Here is a 23,013-nt window from a genome sequence, read left to right on the forward strand (position 1 = left end):
TCAAATGTGATTGCTCAGCGGGAAACCGTAGTTTTGATTGTTAGGTCGATTATTATATTATTGGGTGTTATGTATGATGCTTGTTGGTTTCAGTTTAAAGATAAATTTAATCTAGATTTAGTGGTATGAATACAACGTACATGAAAATAAACTACATTGTTGCTAAGTGCAATATTTATTGCTTCTATTTTCATGCATCTACAATCTAACAAAAAACCGCGAAAATATATTATAAAACAAGGTTTCGCAATGTAAATGTAAGCAAAGCGGGGCAGACAGTGTGCAATACTCAATTTACATAGATAGGTACAATTATAACGACGTCGCGAGGGTCACTTATATTTACACCGGGCTGACAACAGGGTCAGAAGGGGACTAAGTGGGCCACTGCAGTTATGGGCCACGGCAACCGGCCATAAGTTCATGGCCAGTAATATAATCTGTGCGAGTCTCCACGCACGGACTCAAGTCCTGAGTCAAAAGAAAGACTTAGTTTAAAGTCAAATTTCCGTGGTGCTTGGCGACTGGGCTTCTCCCAGTTGTGCAGTCTCTTTTATGCCTTTAAGCTTAAGTCATTATGTCTCCTGCATTAAATTCACCGAGGGAAGTGAAAACAATAGTTTTCTTTTTCTTCTCCTCTAATAATAATTATCTTCTGATTAATTTCGTTGCGGAATCATTCATGTCCCTGGGACACGAATGATTCGGACTTCAATGTTCCGGTGTTTTTATAGTTGTATCTACTGTAGATCCTGGCTTACAGGAGTTGCAGCAGTGTGGGAGGTTGTAGCGGGCTTGTCCCGAGTCAAAAATCTCGCCACACTTCACTTGATACTCTAACCGCTATAAAATTCACACCATTAACGCTGAAAAGAGGGCTAAGGTTCCCCTAAAAGGTATCGAGAGTTACCCTTCAAATTTTGATGAATGTTTTACAACATTTCCGCGAGGTTTGGCTAAAATGTGACTTTTGTTCGGGGTGTAATTTGGCGTTTGGTTTTATTTATTTACAAAAATAGCTCTAGGTAAGCCTGATCATGCTCAAGGAAACTTGAGAGAATAACGAGATTTCGACAATTTTAATCACCCATTTGAAGAATCTACTCATAATCTTGTTAAAACTAACTATCCGCTCAAAGAACTAAGAAATTAATTTTTAAAACAACGCTATCAGAAAAATCTTTCATAAAACTTTTACTAATAAAATTGTAAGCATAAAATAACATATTATTATAAATATAACGCGAACATTTTTACGACAGTACAGTTTTCTCTTGTTTTTTTATAACGAAAACGAAATCCGTCGAGTGAAACTTTGTTGAAAGATTTATTTCAAGGGTCGACCAGTGGGTGTTCTATCTTCATTTGACGGTGGCGTGACGTCACCCGTGGCTGCCGGCTGCCGGGGTTACGGACGCGCGATAAATGACACTATTTGTACAGATTTGCGTCCACGCTTAGCGCTGACAGATTCCTAGATGCAGACATACCAAATTCAAGTAGTTTACAGAATAAAATAAATATTCTATAAAACATCTGCTAGTACATTTAATGATAACTTTTAAAATTAAAAAATATTTATTATTGATTTACACTTTATGTACATTATACAATTTTACACTTTATGTACATAAATTTCATACGTGATCTTGGCTTACATGACAAATATCGGAAACTCATCGAAGTGAATAAACATGGTAAATATCCCGTCATAAGTTCTAATAATAGTGTTAGTGACCATGACAGTTTAAAAACTTATATTATGTTGGAATATTATAACATTAACTTTATTATTTCTAATTTAGTAATATTATTATGAAGCACATACTTTTCTTTTTTATATCTTGTAATCGGTCTCTAAGCTAGGCTACAAACGATACTTGCAGTTCTCGATTAGGCTTTACGTTGATTGTTATAGGGGTTAACATAAAACTTTATGACTATCAACTTAAGTGCTCTCAAAGTGAAACGAATTTACTAAGACAGTAACTTAAGAATTATTGGTTAAATGGTTAATGTAATGTTAACTTTTATCTACTACTTAGTATTAAATAAAAAATCTATCAGTTACATAATTTAGTTCAGTTATCTACAATTTAACTCCTATTTTGACCAGTAATGTTAAGAGTCCAATGTTAAAGGCCTGTTGCTAAGAGCCTTTTGCTAATTTGACATACATCGAGTACTATTTATTGAGAAAGTTTTGAACCACCGAATAATCTCCAAGAATCCTTAACCAAACCCGGGAATCCAAACCAAGATCCGTTGCTGAAACAGCATTATACCTATGAGCACATCTACCTACTTCTTAGATTAAAAAGCCGTGTGTTTGTAGATGTTCCACATCTACAAAACCAAACACACTCATATAGTACAACACTACCCATAATATTTTATTCACAAATATTTGGAGACAAGAACGTACGGCACGATGACTCTTGTACGTCCCTTGGAGCGGGCCGAACGTGTCGTGGTGATAAAAAATTCAGCCGAACGTTCGTTATGACGAGCCGGCGTCGCATTGCAGGCTGCACCGATGACCTACATCCACACAAAGCCGACCGAACTGCTCTTAAGATTAACTTACACAATACGTGAATGTTTAACGCTGGAAGCCGCAGGTAATGCATCGCTGTTCCCAGGTTACAGGCGCCCGTGCCGATATCTTGTGTCTGTGAGCTTGTTTTACTTATGTATGTTTATTGGAGTATTTTACGTTATGACCAACAAGTACCTATATCTTTTCACGGTTCTGTGAAAAAGAAAAAGGGGGAATACGGGTTCTGCTACTTGCTACGTTTGTTTTAAATTTCAACTAAATTGTAAAAATTACTCGTATCAAACACTAACATAAATTAGGTGTTAATAGACCCACTTTTGGGTCTCTACTTAAACCGTATCTTTCTTAAACCGTCCAGTTTAAGTCAAAGTTTGTAGGTAATGAACTTTTGATCTATGAGAAAAGTGGACGAAAAATAATTAATTTTGTCATGTTTGTAGGTATTGAAAGGCAACCAAAAGTGGGTCTAGCAACACCTAATTCATGTTAGTGTTTGATTCTAGTACTTTTTAATTTTTTTTTAAGTGTAAAACAGACGTATGTACGTAGAACTAAGTAATCATCTCCAGCAGAACCATTTTATCCGCTTCTTAATTTTCACAGAACCCTGAAAAGAGATAGCTACTTGCAACCTAAGTACCGAATAACAACATAAACAAACACAACTAAATAAAAACTCGTAAAAACAACAGTTCAGAAGTAGTTTCACTCACAAAACTTGATTTGTTTACGAGAGACGTTCAAATAAAGAGCCTTTTATTGTACCTACTCCTTCACACAAATAGTAAAACGTAGATACAAATAGTATTTACTATGAATAGTAAAAGATTTGAAAGCGTTTTAGATTTCAATATGGATTCTACATTATTCCTGCGTTCAGTGAACCGTTCTGTCGCCTGTCTATCTATCTGAAAGTCTTAGAAATGGATAGATATTTTTGACATCTACTGCACTTCTACTTACTTACTCATGCAACAAAATAATGCAATAGAGTGTTTGTTCTAGATTCGTATTTAAGAACGGAAATAAAGTGTTCTTATCTATAATACTACTAATATTATAAATACAAATGTTTGTGCGTGTATATTTGTTAATCACGTCAAAATGTATGAAATTTTGAAATTTGGAAGATTAAGGTCTGCAATAACACATAGGATACGTTTTATAACATGGGACCGCGGTTGAAGCTGCTGGCTGAAGCTAGTCGGTTAATAAAGTTCTGTAGTGTTTATTGGTTGACTGAAACAGTAACCATGTACCCTGAATTATATACCATTTTACCACGATTCACTAACTAATCGAAACAGAAATTTCGTTAAAAATGTAGGGACTAATCTGTCCGTCCACATCAAAAAAAGCTTTATAAATATGATCATTTAGACCTGAATATACGTAAGTACACACGATGCGACGTCAGCATAAAAAAAAAACATTCAATCCTCTTTGATGAAAAGTTGGCAAAGACGTGTGTATACGGTAACGCCATGAAAATGCGGCCGAATGAAAGCACGATAAGGCCACAGTTTCCGAAACACTCGCCTTCACCCTCTCGCTTTACCAGATAATATTTTACACGAGGATAAAGGACTAAAGCCGGTTTTCATTCAAATCTATAAAAGTTTAAAAGTCTCTAATAACCTTTTTTATTAAATGTAAATGATTATTATGGAAAGTTAATTATAGAAATTACCTAAAGAAAACAAAATCACACTGTATAATTGATGAAGCTAAGGCGTGAAACACGTGCCTAGCAAAATCTTTATCTATCTATAAGATGTAAACAACGACTACAATGTTACGAAGTTTATGGGTACAATTAATTATTGAGAAATATATTCAATCTGGTTTTGACTATAGTTGGTTCCACAACCCTCACCCTTGCCATTAATTCCGCGCACTACATGCCGTATTCACCGTATTGTAATAACACCCTGCCTTTAGGTAAGTAATCTATTTTCTTGAGTGTTTATTCATGCCTCAATTTATTGTCCCTGCTCGATCGTATTTTCTAAAGAGCGACCTTATTTTCTAAGAAGCTACTTTATGTCGGGGAAAACAACCGAGAAAATGGCTATGTCTTACAATAATATACGGCTTCGCACAGTTCGATAAAATATAGGTTTTGTTGCTACAGAGCGCTCCAATCATAATCGCTGAAATAGTGAAGTTTCCCGACAACAAACAAGTGCTAATGTTGCAAAGTTTCTAGACCAAAGCAAAATGGTTTCAGTTTATTTTTATGTTAGAAATAACTTGCGGATTCTCGACTGAGGGACGAGGATTCGTTTCATTTCACTAAGTATAATTGCACGTCAAATTACTTGGTCGCTATCGTCCAATAAAAATATTGTTGCTGTCGTTTACTACCGCAGCTGAAGGTTGCATGTAACTAGCAATGAATAATGAAGTATTTTTAGTTATTGATCATAATATATTCTAGTATATTACATGGTCCGGAAACGCCATTTTAATATTACCTAACGTAGCGGTCATACATGTGTACGTTACTAGTGCAGCCTACATTTAAAGGAGCTTTCAAGTTTTAATATTGCTTTTAATTAGTGTTGATCGTTTATTTCGTTTTTGATTTATCGTTTAAAGGTAAGAATGAATTATTATCGAGATATTTCAACAATAATATTGACCTCTTGTGTAATATTGATATTTAGAGAGATAAAATGAAACCTCTCGAGTTTCTTATGACAAGTACTAATATATATTGAACTAAAGTCTAGATCTAAAGATAAAAGGCAATTTAAAATTAATTACACGAGCGATACCACAACCAAAGTAATATCCAATCAATGAAAAATTACACACAATACATTACAGACATTTTAGTTAAACAAAAAAAAAACAATACATAACATAAAAACATTAATTCAGTATCATTAGAGCGTGACACACGAATTTTTATCGTTTATAATATCAAACACGTTTCTGTGATAGCTTCAGTTGTGTCGCGTGTGTCCGATTCTTTACATGACCGTACACCGTAGGCCTATGAGTGGAGTCGCTACGAACTACTAACTTTGAATAGTCGGCCGTCAGACGCTCCACACTAAAAACACGAACGCTCTGTGTCATATATTCTCACTTTAAAAAAAAAAAAGGTATTTGTTTAATACTTTAGTTCTTTTTTTTTGTTAATGTGTGAAGTATGGATAAAATATGAAAGTTTTGTATTCAGATGGCGAATAAAAAGTTTCTTCTGTCATGGATTGTTGTGATTGCGGTGGCTCTCCTCTCGGTATGCGGTAAGTACTCATCACACAGATTATTTCGCCAACTTTCCCCTTTTATAATAAAATGGAAAGTTTTCTAATAAATGTTGAATGTTGTTCCAAATTGGGATGTTTTGTTTAGTGATGTGCGTTTGTTTGACTGTACTAGATGTTTGTACTCGATCTAAATGTTTTAGTTTTAGCTAATGTTACCTAAAACTGTTTGGTTTACTCTGGTCTGTTTACTATTCATTTTAACTTATACCTATTGTATTTGTTGCAATTGGATTGTTTATTTTAAAGTTGAAATAGAAACCCTATTTACAAATACTCAGTGCAATTTTCGATTGATCTCATTTGAAGCGAATTGTCGATTATGTATGTTTTGCTAATCTAATAACTATAATTTCGTATGATTACATTGAACATCTTAGTATTAAATTGATCAACTATATGGATATTTGTAATCTTTTTACATTACTTCTTACATTGGTGTCTTTCTGTTTCTACATCTATTTTACCTTAATTTTAAATTCAGTGATAGTCAGTGCTATAAAAAAAACTCATAATAGAATACATCAACGTCACTCCTTTTACCCCCGAAGGGGTAGGCAGAGGTGCAAATTGCGGCACATAATGCCACTAGATACAATGTACATCCACTTTTCACCATTTTTGTTAAAAGGCCCAAGTAATAGGGGGTGAACCTATTGCAGTGTACTGGGCACAACTCCAGACTCCGTGCTACCACTGAGAAATTTCTAAAAGCTGAAAAAAGCCCAGTAATACTGTGCTCGACTTAGGAATCGAACCCGAGGCCCCTTGTCCAGAAGGCCCCTTATCCAGCCGTCGCACTCAACGGTAAAATAGAAGCTATCACTGAGAAATTTTCGAAAAACTGAAAATGCCCAGTAATATTTTGCCAGACTTGGGAATCGAACCCGTGACCCTTGCCCGGCAGTAACCTCTTGTCCGGCAGTAGCCTAGCGGTCAAAATAGAATAATAACTACATTTGTCCTTTGATTTTCCTATCAAACAGTTATTCAAACATAAATATTCAAACAAAGACGTCCACTTGTAGCTTTTGAATAAATAAAAACGTTTAAAGTTCAATATCGCGCCATATTGACGTGGATCATAAGATATTCAACAACTGACGATCGTCCTTCAAGGCATATGGTGGACTCCCATCGTCATTTTACTAATATCTCACCATACATATATAGGCGGCATATCACACTACCCTAAAACTATCAATAGATTTGCAACCTTATCTTGTAGTATTAAAGTCGAAAATGTTTTAAAGAAAGTTCTCAGTCTAGGGTAGCTTAATGTGCCGGTTTGTTCGCATTGCATTGTCTAATATGTTTTTCTTTGATACAAAGAAACGGTCATTAATGTCTTTCACATATCATAGGTAGATACTTTGTTTGTGTATCAATCGATTTCTTTGATAAGCAGTTTATGTTTCATTATTGCATTGTATATGATTATGAATCAGCATATTGTCAAGTTTGATTTTATTAGGACAGGTAAGTAGGGGGTTGCTTTCAGTTAAGGGTGCGTTTCCAACAGAGATGTGCTATGTTGCGTAGCTGTGGAAGCGTTTCGTTTTCACCAATTATATTAATTGGTGCACGTAGCTTAACACTGGTGGAAATGGACTCAGCTAAGCTATGTTTGGAATATATAGAAAGATGCGTACTAGGTATGGCTTCCCTACTATCAATACATCGCATACTCGAGCTGCGCATCATCCTCGCACAGCTACATAACTTAGTATTAGTGGGAAACGATCACATAGTTTCACAGCCTAGCTTATTTTGAGGGAGTAAAATCATCTAATAACTTCTCCTGCCTTGGGCGAGGCGAGAAGGAGTGTCAGACTCTTACTGACTACAAAACCACCACGTTCCTACTCCTGATTTTCGAACCGGAGATTCGGTACCCCAGCTCCGGGTTAGTTAGGTACCTACAGACCTTTGTCAGACTTTGAATATTTGTTAGACTTAGAAGATACTAGAATGTACCTATTAAAAGAAACTAACTATAAACTAATCAAATATTTAACAATTTCGGCTGAAAAAACATGATGTCACTGTCCTTACGTTGGTCGGTACGCACAATATGTAATTGCTTATAATTAATTTCTACTCACTTGTCAGTTACCGCTGAATATTTAAAACATTTTTACCTTACTCTATACTTATTATAGGTGAGTATTTTCAAATGACCTTTAAGACCAATAATTTTAATATGATGATTCAACTAATATAATATAAAGCATCGTTATTATTTCTTTAATATGTATTCTACAACGAACCATTAAAAAAACAGAACAGAGAAATACCATATAAGGCGTATGTAAGCGAGACACTCGTACCCCCTGATTAGTCTGAATCGGAGCTGCGGACTACCTAGAGAGTTTACCGGGGCTCCAGCTCGAAAAAAGGAGTAGGAACAGGGTGGTTTTTAGTCAGTAAGAATCTGACACTCCCTCTCGTCTCGTCCAAGGCAGGAGAAGTGATTTGATGATGTAACCCATTTAAAAAAGCCCGGAAAGTATACTTATGCTTATGTCTGTCATTTAAACGTTTGTACGCATATCAGTCTTCGCTGGACTGTAATAATATCAACTAGACTTGTAAAAAATCGTAAAAAAATATGAAATGTCATATTTTAGAGTGTAAAAATGAAAGCCATAACAAAAATGTGTCTAATAGTGGTATATCGTATCATCGGTAAATTCTATTTTATTTAATTTAAATTATTGGCTTGAAATTACTGACATATTTTCTTTTTAATCTACAAAATAAAGTTAAGTTTATTTCTAAGACGATAGGGTGTACTTTCTTTCAAACTCAAACCTACTGTTCTAGAAGAATTCATTCGTGACATGTAATATTTTGCTACCCATTTAGGGATTGACGTTATCGATAACAAGTTATCGATATAATTAAACCTTTTTATTATAAACTAGCTCCTTCCGCGCGGTTTCACCCGCTCTGCTCGGTTCCTATTCATCGTAGCGTGATGATTTATAGCCTATAACCTTCCTCGATAAATGCGCTATCCAACACAAAAAGAATTATTCAAATCGGACCAGTAGTTCCTGAGATTAGCGCGTTCAAACAAACAAACAAACAAACAAACAAACTCTTCAGCTTTATAATATTAGTATAGATATAGATAATTACAAAAAATATATGAATTATAATATAACTAGCCACCCACCCCAGCTTTGCATGGACGCAATGGTGATATATTATGCATGTATTATACATATAGACCTTCCTCTTGATTCACTCTATCTATTAAAAAAACCGCATCAAAGCCCGTTGCGTACTTTCAAAGATTTAAGCATACAAAGGTACATAGGGACAGAGAAACCGACTTTGTTTTATACTATGCAGTGATAGGTGACTAATAAAAATTATTTGTACAAAATCTAAGTATTATTATAGCAGTAGCAGTGCGACAATCGCCGCGTCGTGTGTCGCGTAATGCTGCTCATGAATATGAGCCTCTAGCATGGCTTGAAACTAGTCGAGTTCCTCGTCAAAACATTACGTGAGTAAGCCGATAACATAATAATTAATTTAGTATGTCTCACAAAAGTTACAATAAAATCAAAGTATTATTATGTTGCTTTAGATTTCCGAAGGATCCAGAAATAAAGGGATGAATGGATTGAGATTACTGGAAGACAAAATTAGTTTGCTGCCAAAACTAGTACAATTTATTCGGATCATTTTGTAAACAAGAAATTATGCGGATAAACGAAATAACAAAACAATTAAAGATTTTTAATTTTCTAGTAAATGTGCAATTTTAACTATAAATAGTTATCAGTTCAATTTCCGGATTGTGTAGGCAAAAATACCTAATCCCGTAATGTCGGTTATGTTTTATTCTGGTTTAAGAAGACCAAAAACTTTCTCATTCGTTAGGTTTAGGTTAGGTTTAGGTTAGGTTTAGGTTAGGTTTAGGTTAGGTTTAGGTTAGGTTTAGGTTAGGTTTAGGTTAGGTTTAGGTTAGGTTTAGGTTAGGTTTAGGTTAGGTTTAGGTTAGGTTTAGGTTAGGTTTAGGTTAGGTTTAGGTTAGGTTTAGGTTAGGTTTAGGTTAGGTTTAGGTTAGGTTTAAGTTAGGTTTAGGTTAGGTTTAGATTAGGTTTAGGTTAGGTTTAGGTTAGGTTTAGGTTAGGTTTAGGTTAGGTTTAGGTTAGGTTTAGGTTAGGTTTAGGTTAGGTTTTTTTTTTTTTTTAAATAAACAAACAATCCGCAGACATGTCGTCCGCGCCCTTTTTCATGCATTTATTAGAATTATAATTGCGTTGGTTACAATATTATTGTGTTCGGCTCTTTTTCTTAGAATTAAACTTATTAATCTACGTAAGTCCATCTTTTTTTTTTTTTTTTTTTTTTTTTTTTTTTTTTTTTAAACTTTATTTCATGCTTATACTACCACTAAAAATACCACTTCTTAATTCTAGAGGACAATGTCTGCGTGGCAGAGAGTGTCGTTCACATCCTCGAATGAGTGTGATCGACAAACTCTGCGGCGCAGTTACAATTTGATTTTATACTAAAGAGGAGGAGAAAGGATGTCAAGTTGTTTGTCTTTTTGCCAGGGACTCAGCCAGCTTCAGCAGAGGTTCTATGACGCTGGCGTCCCGATGTTGCATGGCCGTTTTTAAGTTGTAGTCGACCGTTTTCGTCGGCGCATCCATCGCTTTCTTTGCGAAACGGCCTATGGCGTCTTCGGCATCATCAGAATAATACACACAGCTGTTCGTGTGTCTTGACACCGCCACCACAGCGTGTGATACGCTATTGTGAACCTGGAGCCTCGACTTGGTGTTAATGATAATCACACTGTCGCAGGTCAAACCCTGGGCCTCATGTATAGTCATGAGCCGCGATCCCTCTCCAGACCCATATCCCTTGTTCACAAGAGAAGTTTTCTCCTCCTGCGTATGAACCAAAAACAGGGTGTTTTTGGCAGTAGCCTGGATTTGCGCCCCCGTGTAGCCTCTCACGCTCAGGGAGTGGACCTGCGACAGCGATGATTTGGAGGCGTAGATTCCGCTGTATATGTCGCTCAAGGTGTATGCTACATCCATAGGGTTGCGATGAGTGCAGAGCAGTTCCTGGGTGATGCCAGCCACTAGATCCGGACGAGTATACCGTAGCTGAAATAGGTTCTCCCTGTCCAAAAACGGAAGCTGGTTAATGTCTCCAATGAGGACAAGTTCGCTTGCTCCTAGGTTTAACCCAAACCTAACCCAACCCAAACCTAACCCAAACCTAACCCAACCCAAACCTAACCCAAACCTAACCCAAACCTAACCCAAACCTAACCCAAACCTAACCCAAATCTAACCCAAACCTAACCCAAACCTAACCCAAACCTAACCCAAACCTAACCCAAACCTAACCCAAACCTAACCCAAACCTAACCCAAACCTAACCCAAACCTAACCCAAACCTAACCCAAACCTAACCCAAACCTAACCCAAACCTAGCCCAAACCTAACCCAAACCTAACCCAAACCTAGCCCAAACCTAGCCCAAACCTAACCCAAACCTAACCCAAACCTAACCCAAACCTAACCCAAACCTAACCCAAACCTAACCCAAACCTAACCCAAACCTAACCCAAACCTAACCCAAACCTAACCCAAACCTAACCCAAACCTAACCCAAACCTAACCCAAACCTAACCCAAACCTAACCCAACCCAAACCCAACCCAAACCTAACCCAAACCTAACCCAAACCTAACCCAAACCTAACCCAAACCTAACCCAAACCTAACCCAAACCTAACCCAAACCTAACCCAACCCAAACCTAACCCAAACCTAACCCAAACCTAACCCAAACCTAACCCAAACCTAACCCAAACCTAACCCAAACCTAACCCAAACCTAAACCTAACCTCATTTTTTTTTTTAATATGTGGAAATTCTCATGGATACCTTTTGTTTTTTGTTACTTACGAAGTACGCCAGACAGCAAATTATGTCGGACTCTTACCGACTAAAACCACACACGCCTTCCCTGAAAAGAAGAGGGTCACTGAATACTCGAGTGAACGAACTTGCCAGTGACATTCATTTTATGTTAACACGTCCTATCTTTCGGTGTTAAACCTAACCTAACCTAACCTAAACCTTTTTTTTGCCGGGTACCTAAGTAAGTTACTTATAGTTAGTCTACCTATTGATTTTTATTTAAATAGACTATAATTTTGTGACCTTAATGTGTCATTAAACTGAGTTAAGTTGTCAACATTAACGCCCTAAATTCCTTACACATAGGTAAGCCGTAAGCACCTCCTCGCCATGACAGACATTTAAAAAACAATTTGACGCCATAGACATAATGTGATAAACAGTTATGAATAATGCGACCTTTTGTATCAAGTTCTATTATTAACCATTGGCACCTTTAATACAAGACCCACTTAGCATACTAGATTATTCTGTGTGAATTCGAACTTTCTAAGTAAGCTCGATCGCGTTCTCGCCCGTCATTGGTTGAGTTTATTCTCACAACCAATGACATGGCGGACCGCGAACACTTCGATCTTTTGAATTGAAAGTTAAAGAATAGCCTAGCAGGTCCTACTGAAAAGGTGGGCCACGCAGTGACTCATCTGGTGCTGCGAGTGTCAATGGGCGGCATCAATTACTTACCATCAAGTAGGGTAGTTGCCTACTAGTCAAATTCAATACTCTTTTCGAAACGTCGAGAACGATAGTTTTCATTTTTGTATGGAGATTTTTACGTCAAAAAGCGGAATAATTCTAGAAAATTTGCTGGAAACATCGAAAATTATGTAGTTCGTCGATCATCTATGAATTAAAGTGTGTATTTTTGAATATTTTATTGTACTTATTGGAAGTCGAAACAATTTATTTTTGAATGGATCGTCAATAAATCAACAAAAAATGTAATATAGGTACAAAAACATACACCCAAATATCAGTCTAATCACATATGCAAAGCTATTCCTCGTCTCTCAAATGCCTACAAGGTGTTACCTATATTCCAGGACAGTAGCGTCCTCTCGTATTTCTAGCTAGGTACCAAATCACAATACGAAATTGTTTAGAAATGATCAACAATCACACAAACAAACAGAGGACAAACGTTTACATTGGCATAGGAAGAGTAATCAACAAGAGGGCAGCTGCATCGTGTGAATTAATGATCACACGCTACCACCGATCATTGCTGACTGAATTACTAACGGGCTATTGGAACCGTAGTGGACACATTTTGCCGATACACGTGCAATTCAGGGTCTCTTTACCATTTTTAGTTCCGTAGTCAAATGGCAAAAATCGGAACCCTTATAGATTCGTCATGTCTGTCTGTCTGTCCGTCCGTATGTGACAGTCATTTAATTATTTTGTCAATGAATCGGAAGAGCACAAAGTAGAAATACATTAGTTGTTCAGTATTTAGGTAGATGATCTGCCTCGTTGGCCAAATGGTTGCAAATGGGACTACCGGACAAGGGGCCTCTTTGACCGTTCGATTCCTGGTCGAACAAAGTATAACTTGGCTTTTTTTTCGAAAATTTCTCAGTATTAACACGGAAACTGGAATTGTTCCCGTATATGGAAAGTATACAATACGCTGAACAACTTTAACACAGATGGTATACAATGGCATTAAGTGCTGTAATATGCACACTGCCTACCCCTTCAGGGATAAAAGGCGTAATGCACATGATGACATGATATTTAGGTAAATCCTTGGTGAAGACTCTAGTTAGGTTTTTCACTATTTTGTCGAAGTAGGTACGGTACCTACCTAAACTGACTCCACCCAGCCTCTGCCAAGTACCTACCTACTTTATACTGACTGGAAACAACGATTTAGGTAATTGATCAGAATAAAGTATAATTAAACGGATAAACCATATTTATCATCATGATCTTCGTAGATACCTAATTTAGGTCGTGTTTATTCAAGTATCTTCATTCACTGAAACCTTTCCCTTAGCGAGCTACCTAGCAATATGTCTGCCCACATGGTCAATTTACTGCGGTAACCTAATTTCAAATATTGATGTCCCAGTTATTGGTAATAGAAGCGTTATTGCCTACATGTGCCTAAACTTTATGTTGTTATTGAATAGTTTATGAAATGCTTTGTGTTAATTGATTTCGTATTATGTAATAGCATTTCTGTTATATTCTAAGAATAGAGGCAGGCAGTACAGAATGTTACCTACCTACATTTATTTACAGTGACTATTTATTTTGTCCCATAGGTCCCATTCATTGAAATGGTGACCAAAATTCAAAAAATAACGAATGATAATGAAATTAGACCTCTAAAATGTTATATGTCTCGCATTTCAGATGCGGCTGAGAATCGTCGGTGTTACTGGTGTGGTCCGCTAGCAGAACAGGTGCATCGCAGCCAGCGCGCGCTGCCGTGCAGTGGACAAATGCAGGTCACCGTCTGCGATCCTGGATACCAGTATTGCGCTGTTGTCGCCACCTCACCGCGTATGTATCATGAACTTATATAGTAAAGTTTTGGTTGGAAATTCTTAGTAAAAAGCTACAATTTCTAAAAAGTACTTAATTCTCATTTGGGGATTTTAGAGTCAGTGGTAGAAACCACTAGCGCCATCTATCTATCACGATCTTTACACTGGTACTTCTTCAGATATCGTCACCTTCACGCCTCTAGTTTAAACTTTTGATTCTACTAAATTTTGAGTAATTCATAGCATACTTAATATTACTCTTATGTTACAGCATACAAGGAATCAAGATACTGCGTCAAGTTATACCAAGACGAATGTTATGCGCTCTACTGCAACTCTTCTAAAACATGGCGGATGACTTGCCCGTGTCGCGGAGATCTCTGCAATGGACCTAACACCGAACGCGAACTGGAAGCATTCGCGGGACTCGCCAAGATCGTATCTAAGACACACAACGCCAGACTTAGAAGAGCACTAGTGACTACTGGACGATTCATAAGCTTGAACCCTCGAAGAAATCGAATAGACAACGCGACTTCCGAACCTATTGAAGACATTGAAAATGATATCAATGCAACTGGCGTAAATGTTGATCTCGATAATGAAACTCACGACGAGAATGACGCTAGCATTGTAACAGAAGCAAAAAGCGAAGAACAAGTCGTTGAAACCACTCAAGGAAGTGTTGAACAACAAAATAGTGAAGCTTCGAAAGGTCCCAGTGAGATGATGGTTGAACCTACAAACATGAACAGTCAGATGAACGATTCCGTCATACAAGTTGATATCCCAAGTGAAAGTATGGAAACTAGTAATCTCAAAACAGAAATTATTTTATTAAATAACGAAACTGATAAGGATGTTGCGAAACCAAACGAAAATGTCCCAGAAGTTCAAACTACTCCTGAAGTTATAACACAGACAACTGTAGAAACAACGGTTATGGCAGAAACTAAAGCTATGACAGAACCTACGCCAGAAGTAGTGAAAACTGCACCGACCGAAGCTAAAGTGAATAATGTGAAGCCAAGTGAACAGTTGCCTACTGCAGAAGCTTTCCAATTCACTGACCCACCTACAATGAAAACTACTGAAAGTGTTATGATTACAAGCACAACTGCAACTACAATACCACCAAAGAATAACACCGCTACCCGCTTCGATGCCCACATACTAACACTAGCTGTCGGGATTGTTTTAAATTATAATCTTTAAGCATTCAATGTCATATTTCTAGTTTTAGAACAATTCATTGTCAAAAGTTGATCTCTGTAAGTGAAGCTTTAATTGTTAGAAATTTAATGTAGTATAGTAGCGCTCATTCCATGTGATATTAGCATAGACAAATTGTAAATATTTTCAGCAATATTTTTAGACATTATGTAGATGTGATTGGCATTGGCACGAAATAAACACGCACAAAAAATTTACAGTGTTTTATTTTATAAATTATTCTTAATCGAATGTAAAATCATAATGCTTTGGCAACTGTTTGCCCTTTGATTTATTTTCTAGACTTTTCGCTCCTTGACTGTAAGCTTCTCTTATGTCTGATTCAAAGGGTTTATCATATTTTGTCTGCTTTATAGTTGGTCCATAGTACTCAAATGTTGGCGGTGGGGGTATTGCTACGCCCTCTGATTCATGTTTCCTTTTTTCTATCCTTGGATTATTCGGTACCGAATCATCTGTATCTTCTAACTCATTAATAATAGGTGTCGGTTCCTGAGCTCTAACAAAATTCTTATATTTGAAATTGTCATTCTTCTTAGCTGTTGAGAAGTACAGACCTTTTTGTGGTATCTCGCTGAGATCACCGATTTCGGGCGGAGGTGGCGTCTTAGCTTTGGGTCTGACGTCTGCCCACGTTTTAGTAGCATTAGCTTCTTTATCACCGATCATATTTCCTTTGTCATCGAAGACATTAGCATTGCCTGAAGTAGAAGCTTGTGGTGGAGCGAATTCATTAATTCTTTTATCTCTTTGTTGTTCTACATATTCTTCTTGGGTCATTTCTCTGAATTTCTTTATTTTACTTTCTACGCCTTCCTTGCCAATGTCCCATTCTCGTACGTATGCTTCACGTAACCTTTGTCTTTCCTTCTCTTGTTCAGCTTTTATTCTGTTTTCTTCTTCTTTTGCCTTAGCATCTGCTTCGTTCCTCTGTTGCGTCAAAAATTCTAGAAGGCACGTGGTGAAGTCTTTTTGGTTTTCTGTAAGTAAAAATAATATAATGTTATTACGGTAGAAGATGAAGAGATTATCCTACCAAACAAATTAAGATGTGAAGCCAGTTCAAAACACTATCTATTGATGTGATTCTTGCCAACGAGTGGCACAAAAGAAAACTAGATTGCAGACAATCCTTAATCTGGTTTTGTTACATAATTATGACACATGCTATACAAGTATTCAAATCTTATTCAGAACATCTTTGACTATTGCACTCAGAGACATTTAATAATTACTTAAACTATTCCGATTTTGTTCCGGAAACAATTGCTAAGGGCTAAGTTTAAGTAATCATTAAATGACTGAGTGTGGCAGTAACACATTTAGTAATCTTACCTTTAGCAGGTTCTTCAGGAGGTAGCCCGGCTCTGGCCCGCTGCCTGGCGCGTGCAGCCGCTACCCTCGCAGCAATCAACTCATCTCTCTTCTTGCGAATCTCCTCAGTCTCTTTCTGTGCCTTCAATGTCTCTTCCCGTTGCTTTATCAGCTCTTCCATTTGTTTCTTACGCTCCGTTTCATCGGTACTGAACGAATAGTAACCCACGCCGTGGATACGAGCCTCTGTAATAAAGAACCGTTTTGTTAGAAATATAGAAAGAGTATTTGTGGGTTTTATAACCTTAATTTGGTAGAAGTATACAACTTTAATGTAAAACAACCACTTCTCAGCGGTATATATCGGAAAAACATTGGAAAACCAGTAACTAATACTAGTATATCCTCTCCGTAAATCCAAGACCTGGCAAGTCATCGCGCATGAAACGAAGACTAGATAGACCAAGTAAAAAGATCTGTCTATGTTTACAATGTATAATTCAATATTTTTTTAGATACATTGTGTAAATTCAAAGGTAAATAGAACAGAAATGACTACAAACCATCAAACAGCAAGTCCTGATAATGTATATCCTTATCTTTGCCAAGTAGCTCCTTTTCTTTCTGCTCCCATTTCTCTCGCAATGATTGTAGATAGTCATTAGTTGTTTGTACTAAGAGTGGCTTCTCCTTGACTGGAGGTTCAGGTTCCTGTAAATAGCAAAAATAAAATGTGTGTTTTTGGATTTTTAGACACTTAAAATAAGGTTGGAATTATTATAACAATGAGGATTACTCTCAGATGATTGTTTTTAATTCTACTTGTATTAGTTCTCCACAGACTCTTGGTCTGTACCTTTGTCATACATGTTTTATTTACTCTCAGAAGTTACACACAACAACTACATTGGTAGACTAATTACATGGAATTAGAGAAAAGCTCCAGTTGGCAATTGCCTAATAAGTTATGATTTAAAAACTTAACAAATGCATTTGATTATAATTAAATCTCACCTCTGGTTTAGTTTCTTCAATATCTTGAGAGGGATTTTTATCTTTACTCATAGACTTCAAGAGTGCAGCATCCCTTTTCCGGTACATATCCAAGTCAGATTTATGACATTTACGCGTTCGACCCAAGCAGTCTGTGAACTCAGTCCTGTAATAAAAAATAAACACATTTTACCATTAATTACTTTACTAAGATTCATAGCAATTGGCATTTAGTATAGTGGCATAGTCTCTGTCTATCCCCATGGAAATAGGCATGAGGTTATATATGATCACTGATTAATCAAGTTAAATACTTTGTAACAAAGCAGATGTTATCTCCTTTTCTACATACTGTGTCTATATGTGTGTATAATTCTGCACCTTTCAACTCTAGCCTCAAAAAATTACAGCAATCTTGATATCAAAGTCAGCTGACTACAGAGGTAGATGCTTTTCAGTCCATTCTGTATCACTACTCCAATAATCCATATGGCTACAATGAGTCTGGCAAAATATCTTTACAATTAAAAACATTTGCCTGACAGGGTTCATAATTGTGACTTAATACTGTATATTCCAACAACTGTGTACATTATGGATGCAATAAATACTTGAATACTTGAGTAATATAAAGTCAGCTGATTTTAAATTAAGCTTATCTTTGACTCCTTTACAATTAGTAAGAAGGAATATTTACCATTCATCATCATCTTGGCTGAAACTGCTGTCATTTTGATATACTTCTGGTTCCTCCTCAACTGCCTTCTCTGGTTCTTGCTGTTTCTTAGTATTGAAGTCCACAAGGAATCTACCAGCCAGCTGAGAGTTTCCAGCACTATCTGATAAATGCTCATACAACTCTGCTTTCCTTTCCAATGCTGCCCTAAAATAAATAACATTTGAAAATAGAAAAAGGTTTGATAATACAATTTTCTTTTAATTTAAAAAAACATTGCCTCACATTGAGACTTTCTCCTATGTCATGGGTGTGTTTACTTACATACAATTTCACATAGACATGACACCCAGACCGGTAACAACAATTACCGGATCATACAAAGAGTTGCACAGCAACCAGTTACCCAGGCACAGTGGCATTGTGCAGTCAAACAATAGTTATAAGTTATTTTTTGTACTTACTTGGCTTTCCTGCAAGCTTCCAACTCCTCAGTGTCAACAGCTTTTAAACTGTCTTTGAATGTTTTCTTATATGGAGCATCTGGATCTTTCTCCTGTTTCTTCTCCTTTACAGGAGGTTTGAAGTTCTCAAGCTTGTGCTGCGGCAGTCGTCTCTTTTCATTCACTTCCTCTTGCTTTCTCAATAGCTCAGCTTTTAAACTAAACAACTGCAAATGGAAATAGGTATTTCATTAGTTCAGTAATTCTTTGTATGTTTCTTGAAATTACTATCTAAGTGGATACGTAGTAAATTAAACAATGGCTAGTAAACCTGATATAGATTTACTAAACGACAATTTGTTTTAAGCCACATTTATTAAATATATTTTAAAAGTAACTTACTGTGGATTTATTAAAAAGGATCTTCTTTGAACCACCGTCATTCATTTTTGAAGTTTGTAAATATATTACAATATATTTTAAATATTGTGTAACATGGTTTGTTGGCTAAAATGCATTCACAATTCACATGAATTACGAACGTTTAGCTTGCAGTTAGGGTAGGATATATGCAATTTCAGACACAAAATATATCCTAAATGTTTAATACTCTCAATTAAAATAGAAATAGGAATAAGATGTAATTTTAATGAAAGAATAAATATTTACACGACGATATTGACAATCATGAGCAAAATACAACTGTGAATGTCATTATGTCAACTGTCAACTAATCACTAGAGGTGAGAAATTCTTTCCACAGATCTAACAAATTAGTCAGTAAAACTAAAAAGTAATACGTTGGTAATACGAGAATACTAACTATAATGAAGTTAGCCGTAAAAGGAACTAAGTATTTGACGTTAGTGTATTGACCACTTGCAGAGTTTTCAATTGCTAATTTCATGGTCATCTGACAACCATCTCGCTGGCCGTGACGACAGAAATTTCTACACAACGACAAAAACGGAATCTTTTGTGTACAAGCAAAACCTACTTAAATAGTTTACGAACTTTGTCATATGAAAAGTTTCATAAGGACAACACATCTCACAATAACGATACCTTTATCAAATTAGTGGCTTAAGTGCTTGAAACCAAAATGTCAACTCCAGCTAGAAGACGCCTGATGAGAGATTTCAAACGGTTTGTTACTAAATATTTCTTTTATTATCCTAACAAGTAATCAGTGATAATGAATTTTGTGAACATTTATTACGTGTTCTATCGAAATTTTCTTTGTGCGAAAGTGTAGTGCTGATTCATCAAATTACATCACAGTTATTTTAATTGATTTCTATTCTGTTCTATATTCCGAATTCTATTGTAAATAGCAAAACTTTGACACGGTACTCGGAGGCACTCTTTGTGTTGGACACGGAGAGTGGGAAACGCTATAAGTAGACATAGCTACGTCACTTTCGTGCAAACGTCGTTTGTTGTAGTCATATTATTTAGGTTATCCAAATACCAACGCAGACATTCGTGAAAACAAAGTCTGTAGTCACTGAGTGAACCCACAAAATACCGAAATGACTTTTATATTACTATTTTTTGGCTAGAACTTTAAATCATTTCATGACCTTGATTATGTTCTAAAGGTTTCCATGAGAACAGAAATAAAATGGGAACAAGTTAGTTTTGTAAACATCTATTTTCCTTATTTTAAATTTGCACTAAAACACAATGCATTTTCATCCATATAAAACATAACAACTATGAACAAAACAAAGTTTAATATCAAAAATCCATTGTACTGTTACAAAAGGATAACATAAATAGTTTACAATAAATGGTATGATAAAAACAATGGCTCATAATTTTTTACAACCATTCACAGCCTGCAAGAGGATCCACCCACTGGAGTTTCCGGTGCTCCTACCGATAATAATATCATGATCTGGAATGCTGTGATATTTGGACCCCATGACACTCCATTTGAAGATGGCACATTCAAGCTTACAATAGAATTCACAGAGGAATACCCCAACAAACCTCCAACGGTTCGATTTGTGTCTAAAATGTTCCACCCCAATGTATATGCTGATGGAGGCATCTGCTTAGACATCCTGCAAAACCGGTGGAGCCCAACATACGATGTGTCAGCTATATTAACTTCTATACAGGTAAATATAAACACTTAAGCACTAATTAACAAATGAGATAAAAAACAACCTTGTTTAATTTTCTTGAATGTTCAAAATTATGATAAAATCTTCATATAAATCTGTTATGTTGGTAGACTGTCTGTAATACTGCTACTATAAAAACACTAATGCATTGTTCTTGATTTATTCAACCAATGTAAGCAATTTGTAATGGTTGTGATAACTAACGATCTTTTTTTCTTTTCAGTCATTACTTAGTGACCCTAACCCCAATTCACCAGCAAACTCCATGGCAGCACAGCTTTATAAGGAGAACCGGCGGGAATATGAAAAACGGGTGAAAGCATGTGTAGAACAATCATTCATTGACTAGCAGGGGTCAACCGGGATCTCAGTTACATGTGGTGTACACAATACCTGCTGCCGATCACGACGGCCAATACCTCCTTATAAATTTCATTGGGACAACAATGTAAATTATAATTACATACATTATCACATGCCAAGTTATTACTGCAAAAGTGTACCAGATTAATAATAAGTATGGGTTTTGGTAACTAAACTAATAAAATAATTGTTAGACAAACCAAAATTTGAGTCAACAGGTAATATACATAGAAAAAGATGTTCCATATTATATTCTATTTAACTCATGGACAATATTAAACCTTACTGCATAACAATAACTATAAGAATAATATCAGCATTATACTCGTAATGTATCATCTCATGTGTGAACTACTTTCTTTGCTAGTATCATTAATACCTTCTCACCACATAATTATATTAATGATTTCTTGTAATTAATGAAATGAACAATAGTTATATTTGTAAATGGCAGTATTTTTCAATAGAACTATCATTACTAATAATAATAATTAGTTAAAAATGTATGAACTTTTATCAAGAAAATAGCTTTTGAAGAAAATTTACTAAAGCTTTGCTTGGCTAAAATTTTAGGCTCTGGTAGAAATGCCATATCTCCAAAACTAACTAAAATAATTCTGTAATTTAAAAAATAACAATTTACATTATAATTTTGATTATTCATTGTTTAGACAACTTTTGGAGTACTTTAATTTTTATTATTAATGAAGTATACATATTATGTAGAAATTATAATTATTTGCTGCATTATTGTAATTGTTAATTACCCAAAACCCCTAGTGGTATTATCAAGTGTTTACCTAAAATAGTACAAGTTTTATTTTTAATTTTTCGAAATGATTATCTATTGACTCCGGTGGTTTTATACTAATATATTGTCATAAATATTCTGCTGCACAAAATTGAGTCTCATTCAATGTATATTATAAGTGTCCCAATGGATATTTTCGAAATGTGTAGCAGTTTTCTTGTTTTCTAATAAAGCTGAATGTTTGAAATGTCTTGTGTTTCAAGGACATTTAAGTATGTGTAATATTTCGTCTTCTAGTAAAATATTATTTTCGGTTTAAAGGCTTTTTTTATTTTATTATTTTCTAAGATTAGTCACATGGATAGAGATGTTTTATTCGGGAGCCAGAGATCATCTCTTTCCTTTTATAACCTTCCTACTAAGTCTACAGACTATTCTGTTTTGGACATGGCCATGACTTACAAAGCACTGGAGTATTCAAGTTTTCCCCCAATGAACAGAAACGAATGGACTCCACGGTTGGCGCAGTGACTGGGCAATCGGCTGCTGCGTGTGTTGTGGGTCCGATTCCCGCACGGAACAACATTTCTGGCCTGGGTGCGGTGTGTACGTGATTTATATGCTTATAAACGCACCCACGACATAGGAGAGACTAAATATTAAAAATGTGTAGAAAGCTCATGGAAAGTTGATCTTCAAATTAGCGATGAGTAATTATTTATTTACTTATTCAAACAGGTTGTTTAGGCATGTTCACATCTACTGGACTAGCATAGGTCTTGACTGGAGCTACAACTGAGTAATAAGTATTA

At 35.9% G+C, this 23,013-nt stretch overlaps 3 protein-coding genes and 2 long non-coding RNA genes across 7 annotated transcripts; 3 read left to right on the forward strand and 2 right to left on the reverse strand.

The window, feature by feature from the left end:
* Positions 1-5,519: 5,519 nt before the first annotated feature.
* On the forward strand, positions 5,520-15,724 carry LOC118278237 (uncharacterized). The gene is made up of 4 exons (XM_050700412.1): positions 5,520-5,669; positions 5,749-5,817; positions 14,163-14,312; positions 14,568-15,724. Exons 2-4 carry the CDS (start codon positions 5,751-5,753, stop codon positions 15,509-15,511), a joined length of 1,161 nt encoding a protein of 386 aa, XP_050556369.1. The 5' UTR covers positions 5,520-5,669; positions 5,749-5,750; the 3' UTR covers positions 15,512-15,724.
* On the forward strand, positions 9,714-10,227 carry LOC126911726 (uncharacterized). The gene is made up of 2 exons (XR_007706245.1): positions 9,714-9,922; positions 9,956-10,227. It is a non-coding gene; the product is annotated as an uncharacterized LOC126911726 (long non-coding RNA).
* LOC126911725 (uncharacterized) lies at positions 11,058-12,253 on the reverse strand. Of its 3 annotated transcripts, none has more exons than XR_007706243.1 (3): positions 11,361-12,253; positions 11,174-11,327; positions 11,058-11,140 (listed from the first exon to the last, which is right to left on the reverse strand). It is a non-coding gene; the product is annotated as an uncharacterized LOC126911725 (long non-coding RNA). The 3 variants fall into 3 exon arrangements; XR_007706242.1 differs by having other exon boundaries at positions 11,072-11,129; XR_007706244.1 differs by having other exon boundaries at positions 11,074-11,118.
* Positions 15,718-19,662, reverse strand: LOC118278235 (coiled-coil domain-containing protein 174). The gene is made up of 7 exons (XM_035597364.2): positions 19,358-19,662; positions 18,977-19,182; positions 18,534-18,719; positions 17,858-18,002; positions 17,407-17,554; positions 16,865-17,089; positions 15,718-16,509 (listed from the first exon to the last, which is right to left on the reverse strand). The coding sequence occupies exons 1-7, from the start codon at positions 19,400-19,402 to the stop codon at positions 15,752-15,754; spliced, it is 1,713 nt and encodes a 570-aa protein (XP_035453257.2). The 5' UTR covers positions 19,403-19,662; the 3' UTR covers positions 15,718-15,751.
* A 182-nt stretch (positions 19,663-19,844) lies between these two features.
* Positions 19,845-22,521, forward strand: LOC118278239 (ubiquitin-conjugating enzyme E2-17 kDa). Its single transcript, XM_035597367.2, has 3 exons — positions 19,845-20,101; positions 20,796-21,081; positions 21,311-22,521. Exons 1-3 carry the CDS (start codon positions 20,058-20,060, stop codon positions 21,434-21,436), a joined length of 456 nt encoding a protein of 151 aa, XP_035453260.1. The 5' UTR covers positions 19,845-20,057; the 3' UTR covers positions 21,437-22,521.
* The last annotated feature ends 492 nt before the right edge of the window (positions 22,522-23,013 follow it).

The sequence above is a fragment of the Spodoptera frugiperda genome, chromosome 18 (assembly GCF_023101765.2).
Source record: "Spodoptera frugiperda isolate SF20-4 chromosome 18, AGI-APGP_CSIRO_Sfru_2.0, whole genome shotgun sequence".
Lineage (NCBI taxonomy): Eukaryota > Metazoa > Arthropoda > Insecta > Lepidoptera > Noctuidae > Spodoptera > Spodoptera frugiperda.

Excerpts from the sequence above, each read along its gene's own strand:
- LOC118278237 (XM_050700412.1), top strand. The coding sequence starts at position 5,751 with ATGGCGAATAAAAAGTTTCTTCTGTCATGGATTGTTGTGATTGCGGTG. Across the intron at positions 5,818-14,162 it reads GGCTCTCCTCTCGGTATGCG|ATGCGGCTGAGAATCGTCGG; the intron begins GTAAGTACTCAT and ends CTCGCATTTCAG. Across the intron at positions 14,313-14,567 it reads TGTTGTCGCCACCTCACCGC|CATACAAGGAATCAAGATAC; the intron begins GTATGTATCATG and ends CTTATGTTACAG.
- LOC118278235 (XM_035597364.2), bottom strand. The coding sequence starts at position 19,402 with ATGAATGACGGTGGTTCAAAGAAGATCCTTTTTAATAAATCCACA. Across the intron at positions 18,003-18,533 it reads AGCCAAGATGATGATGAATG|GACTGAGTTCACAGACTGCT; the intron begins GTAAATATTCCT and ends TTTTTATTACAG. Across the intron at positions 17,090-17,406 it reads TCAGGACTTGCTGTTTGATG|AGGCTCGTATCCACGGCGTG; the intron begins GTTTGTAGTCAT and ends TCTTTATTACAG.
- LOC118278239 (XM_035597367.2), top strand. The coding sequence starts at position 20,058 with ATGTCAACTCCAGCTAGAAGACGCCTGATGAGAGATTTCAAACG. Across the intron at positions 20,102-20,795 it reads CTGATGAGAGATTTCAAACG|CCTGCAAGAGGATCCACCCA; the intron begins GTTTGTTACTAA and ends AACCATTCACAG. Across the intron at positions 21,082-21,310 it reads CTATATTAACTTCTATACAG|TCATTACTTAGTGACCCTAA; the intron begins GTAAATATAAAC and ends TTTTCTTTTCAG.